This window comes from Tachypleus tridentatus, chromosome 5 (genome assembly GCF_004210375.1).
Source record: "Tachypleus tridentatus isolate NWPU-2018 chromosome 5, ASM421037v1, whole genome shotgun sequence".
Lineage (NCBI taxonomy): Eukaryota > Metazoa > Arthropoda > Merostomata > Xiphosura > Limulidae > Tachypleus > Tachypleus tridentatus.
This window is the reverse complement of record NC_134829.1, coordinates 26,189,064-26,195,063: the sequence shown is the minus strand read 5'-3', so window position 1 is coordinate 26,195,063 and position 6,000 is coordinate 26,189,064. Positions and strand designations below refer to the sequence as shown.

At 33.5% G+C, this 6,000-nt stretch overlaps 1 protein-coding gene across 3 annotated transcripts in view; it reads left to right on the top strand.

The window, feature by feature from the left end:
• The first annotated feature begins 1,073 nt into the window (after positions 1-1,073).
• The window catches only part of dre4 (SPT16 homolog, facilitates chromatin remodeling subunit dre4), a 61,574-nt gene continuing 56,647 nt past the window's right edge, over positions 1,074-6,000 (top strand). For all 3 annotated transcript variants that reach the window (XM_076501738.1, XM_076501739.1, XM_076501737.1), the window contains exon 1: positions 1,074-1,344. In XM_076501738.1, the coding sequence (XP_076357853.1) occupies positions 1,279-1,344 (66 nt within the window). In that variant the 5' untranslated portion in view covers positions 1,074-1,278. The remainder of the gene's footprint in view (positions 1,345-6,000) is intronic.

Here is a 6,000-nt window from a genome sequence, read left to right as displayed (position 1 = left end):
CTATACAGTGTGTATCGTCCAGAATAAAAAAAACAACAACAATGAAACAAGTTGATGAAGTGTAAACTGTAGGAAAGACTTGATAAATTTCATCTGCAGAGGATAAACCTAGATAGGGCTGGTTCACTACCAGACTCATTCACAAAAGGGTCAGGACTTTCTCTTAGTTGATTCACTGACACAGTTCACAGTTAATGTGTTGGGTGAAGCATAAGATAACCGAAGTTAGAACACCAGAAGAAATACAGATGGATAAGAGAACTAGTTTTAGCAGCTGTGTTGGTTGTGTAAAATGGTAATTGTGGTAAGTGTAATTATTTCAACTCCTTCCAACAGTGCGATCGTTGAATAAATTAGTAATATAAGCTACAAATAATATCACAATTGAACCGATTAGGATTAGTGCTTATCGTATATTATAATGGTACACAGAGCAACTGAACACATGTCTATTACAGGTTTCGATACTCATGGTGGGCAGAGCACAGGTAGCCTATTGTGTAGCTTTGTGCTTCATAATAATAAATCAATGTTATGTTCAGGTAGTAAATCATTTTTCATATTTACGTGTCTTATGATCTTCCTTTGAGAAAGAATGTCCCAAAATGTCAATAGGAAAATGTGGAGTGGTCAAGGTCTGCATTAGTCCTGTCAAATAACACAAACAAACATAAGAGTAGAATATGATGAATATCAATTTCAGACTTATTGTGTTTTTAGCATTTATAAGTAATCTTGTCGCCTTTATGTTAAACTGCCCCCCATTGGCATAGCGGTATGTCTGCCGACTTATACCGCTATAAACCAGGTTTCGATACCCTTAGTGGGCAGAGCACAATTAGCCTTTGCGTAGCTGTGTACTTCAAAACAAACAACAACAACCATTATATTAACGGAAAATACTTTAATATTCCAATATAGCAATATGTTAAAGTCATTTTTTTGTTTTATTCGTGTTTAGGAAACGTTAGAATTTATTGAGCACACTTGTTTATTTGTTTATGATGGAAATAGTATTTTTAATCTTTTGAACAGAGGGCCTGAGATTTGATTACAAGCCAACGAAAATATATGTTACATCGAATACATGTTTTAAAACACCAATCAGAAAATTTAATATATTCGTAAGAAGCAGCACAGAGTTTGCGCATTTACACCTTCCCGCCAGTACTTTTTGTTAGGCTTAAATTAACTGTGAGGGTTGAAAGCAATAGTGATAGATATTGTGAGTACTCTCCGAAGTTAAGAGTTTAACTAATGTAACTTAAAACATCAAAAATGTCTTTAACGGTAGATAAAGATGCTTTCTATCGAAGAATGAGGAGGATATATTCTGCTTGGCGGGTAAGTGTGTTAACTGTTGACATCGGAAGATAATAAATTAGTGCTAAAACTGCAAATAGAAGAAAATAATTCATAGCAAATTAACTTAAAGCTAATAGTAGTAGCATCAATGTTAGGGAAGTATGGTTTATTACTGTTAGGCTTAACGTTAGTAATGATAATGCTACCTTTAAAAACGTGCTCAGTGTCTGTTAATAGTAATAGTGTTATGAGGTATATGTATACTTGTCATCTGTATTTACTAAAAAATGCTTTGCGCGTGAAGTGTGGAACAGTGAAGCACGTAAATGTTAGAAGTCTAGGACTTTGGACTAGCGATCCCTTTAATTGAATTTATGTTTGAGACGGGAGAAGGGTTAAATGCGTAAATTTCTCTTTATTCTTGTAACTGTTCAGAGCTAGCTAAGTGAGAGGTAAGTAGTTTTAAAACGATATGTCGTACTGAATAACATGAAAATATATAACATGTATATGGATACCAATTATCATTATGAAATCTGCAGACCAAAAATTGTTTTTAGCCATACTAAGTGCCGTAGTAGAGTTGAGTTCAACCGATATAATATTAAGCATTGCATTAATTGTCAAAACCTGGCAATGTACAGGGTGGCTCGTAAGTCCCTACCCATCCATATATCTTATGTATCCAGTGTATCTGTGTGCTGTCCCTCATTCTCGCTGCATTATATTATGAAACGCCATGTTCTGTGAGATATTTTTCTCAACGTAGCAAGGGTTATTGTTCCAACTGTCACAGTAACGGTTGCCTTCAACTCGCCATTAGTATTATTGAATATACCATAACATATGGATGGGTAAGGACTTACGGGCCACTCCGTAGAAGTAAACAGTCCTTTTATTTTAGTTTTTACTAAAGAAGTGAAAAAGAGATAATTCAAAATACAAAGTTATGTCCTGTTTGTCAGATATATTTACAACATTAGGTAGTAACATCATTTGTTTGGAGCTTTTTTATTATGCGTTTTCTGTTGGCGAGATGTTATCTCTTTCAGATTGTGTAGTATATTTGGAGGTGTTTAAGTAGGAGATGCTAGAAGACCTTTACGTATGTGTATCTTGGCATACATTTGTGTAGTGTATGTATATGATCAAGAAAAGTGCATCAGTAGGACACTTTCTATAGAGATGTGGATCCCAAGTATAGAAAATTAAAACCCATTTAAAATTTCTGTTTTATAAAAAACATAGTTTAAAGAGAGAAAGTACGTGAAGTTCTTATTTATTAATGTGTTAGATTGTTCAGAAAGAAATGTCATTTTTGAACTGCAAAATCTGGAAAAGCATAAACTAGTGTTGTAAAACATGCTTTAATCAGAGAAAGCACCATTTGCTTCAACAAGTTTTATCAACATGTAATGATGTTTTTGCCCGTGCTGTAGAAATCGGAGTTTCTGTGGTCAATGAACTCCCTGAAAGCTTCTTCTGGAGCTGTCTGGTTTTGAAAGCATTTATTCTTCAGAAAGTTGTTAAAGTGCTTGAAAATATAAAAATCTCTAGGGAAAAGACCTGGCGAATAAGGTAGATGAGGCAAAACCTTGATTTCGAATTTGATCAATTTGTGGAGTGTCATCATGGACAGGTCTCATAATGCTGATTTTGTTGATCTTCAGTAATCTCACTTATCCAATTTTTGTCTTTCCAATTGCACTCAGGTGGTTAGCAATGCTTGATTTGTTTGTACTTAGCTTTTCTGTAAGCTCGCATACTGTTGTGCAAGAGTCTGTCTCAACTGCTTTCCTTCATCTAAGAATGGCTTTCTTCCACGACCTTTGTGGTCTTCAAGACTTTCATCTTGATATCGAAACCTTTGGAACCAACGCTGAACTTTTATGTTCAGCAACAGATCCATGGCTGAATGCCTGGTTGATGTTCCATATAGTTTTGGTAGCTTTTTGTCCAAGTTTGAAGTCATAGAGGAAAACTAGATGAAAGTCCTCCTTGTCCATGCTGCCTTAGGGGTTGCAAAACTTACTCTGAGTAGAGTTGAAACAGCAGACAATTAAGACACTCATTTGAGTGCTGTTTAAAAGCTTGTTTCAATAGTTTCTTCAAAGTGACATATGTAAGATAAATATTTCAGTGCATCTAGAATTTCCAGTTGAGGGTTGTAAGCTTCATAGTGGGAGGAAAGTAGAATGAGGATATTTTTTGAGTAGTGCTGCAACACTACTTTTGGAACTCATCGTAATACTGAATTATCAAAGTAACTGATATTAATATTTGAACTAGTTGTTCATTAGACTTCATATCTATCAAATGAAAAGATAGCTTCATGATGTCATTAACAATACCATCTATGATACCTAGTGCATGTTCCAGTGGAACAAGCTCTATTAACATTACAAGTCATTCTTTCATTGACAACTCTTAATAGTAGAATTTTCCATTCAGTGATGGAATTGTTTGTTGTCCCATTGGCTATGAAACAGATGAACCTTGACTTACTAATTATATTCTTTAAGAACAACGACAATCGATTTATATGATTTGCACAGAAATTTCATGTTTGATAAAGATATAGGAATTGTTAAACAAGATCAGTAATTTTTTTTTATCTCCTTGAACTTATGCATTAGCTGCGTAATAAGGAGTTGTAGAACAGTGAGAATCCACTGTCTTCATTGCAGCACTTTGAATTTATATTTTCCTAATTGTACTATGTGAACTTTACTGGTTTTGTATGCTCTAACTGACTTGGTGTGGAATTGACCACATCTATACAAGAAAGTATTTGTGTTTGATCCAAAATGACTAGCCGCTGTTGTAAGATATTTCAGGCAAATCTCACAAGACTGGTTCTCTCTGAGACTGGCTTTCCATAAGAATCATCATGGTCAAGTGTCCTTCCATATTTGTAACTTTTTGTGGCACAGAACTGGTAGTTACTACTAGTGGTTGCATGATCATCACCAGTAGTTTGTTTATGGGGCTCTTTTTTTTCTTCTTGACTTCCTTTAGTCTTATGTTTTTTTTTGTTGAACCCAAAGTTTAAGACTGAAACATGATTTCCACTTTCCACTCAAGACTGAGCTTTAATGTTCCAAACTCCATTTGTATACTGTTTCCTAGTCTCTCCTGGAATGTGTAATTTGTGTGTCCTGATCCTGACTGGTTTAAACAATCTCCTGCTGGTGAAAGAAACTTTAAATTTTAAACAGTGCTTTCTAAGTAGTGAAGTATGAACAATCATTTTTTTTTTAAATGCAGTTCAGCGAGGGACAGAAAAATATCTGTGCTGTAGTGCAATATGGATGAAATTTTTTTTTCACTATAGCTGTGTATAAAATTACATGTCAGACTAGTTATTTTGTTCACTTGTTGACGTAATCATATATAATTTCATACAGAACTATGCACCATATTCCACTTTGACTTTTTACAAACTATTTTTGTGTACTTGCTCTCACTGTGATTACGGAATGTATGGAATTTGACATGCTGGAATGTATATATAGACATTGCATTTTTAATACAGTACTTGCTAATTTATTTACTGTATAGACAGTACATGCAATTCATTTTTTCCTGGTCAGATGGCTCCCCAGTGGCATAGAGGTATAGCTGTGGACTTAAAACTGCTATAAAGCAGGTTTCAATATCTGCAGTGGACAGAGTACAGATAACACACTGTGTATATGTGCTTCATTCTAAACAAACAATGAACAAACCAGTCAAGTGAATTTAGTCATTTACTTAATTGCTGTAATGGTGCTCACAATAAAGAATAACTGTTTAATTAACTTTAACAAAACCTGTCTCATTGAAACATGCAAACAAACTTGGCCAACAGATCTAGTATTTTTTTTTTTTGTGCCATATGCAAATAAAGGACGTTTGACTTTTATTAATTTCTGAAAAAACTTCTGAGTTTCAACCACCCTAGATCAGCACCTTATACAACATTAAAGTATGGATTTATGCAATTATAAATTGGAAACAACAAAATGTACAAAAGTTAATTTACACTTTGTTATAAGAACAGGTTAACATCAGATGTGTTTTCCACATTTCTCTTAAACATTTCATTACAGTTTGCGTGGAATCCATGCAGCCTGTAGTTATAAAAATAATTAAACTATGATTTTGATAATATATGTAAATCTTTACAAAATTTTGCAAGTTATTGGTAAACCTTACAAGGCATTGGTACACAAAGTATTAGGATTTAATGTTTTTAACTGATTAACTTTCTCACAAAGTTTTTATTTTTGAATGTTGTCAATTTGATTTTAAGATTAAAAATACTTTTATGCATCAGAAAATTGTTAAATTTTCCATGCAAAATTTCTGTTAACCTCCAGATAGTTACCAAATGTTTTTTTATAGTAAAAACTTTATCTGCTGTTTTCACCACTGTATCTCTATGGGTTTGGTTGAATTAACCAACCTCAAAACCACTATAAAAAAAAGGAAATACATATGTTATACATTTTGTTATGGTGTATATGTGTATATATATTTATTTATTTTTTATGATATTGACTTCCCAGTCATGCCTGGCTAGTATTACAATTTAATGATGTGATGCACATGCACTTGTGTTACCATATCTAATAATATAAAACTGGCTTTTACAAAGTGACTTGTCTTGACTATATTTTGGTGGACCAGTATTTTGTAAAATACAGTCACGTT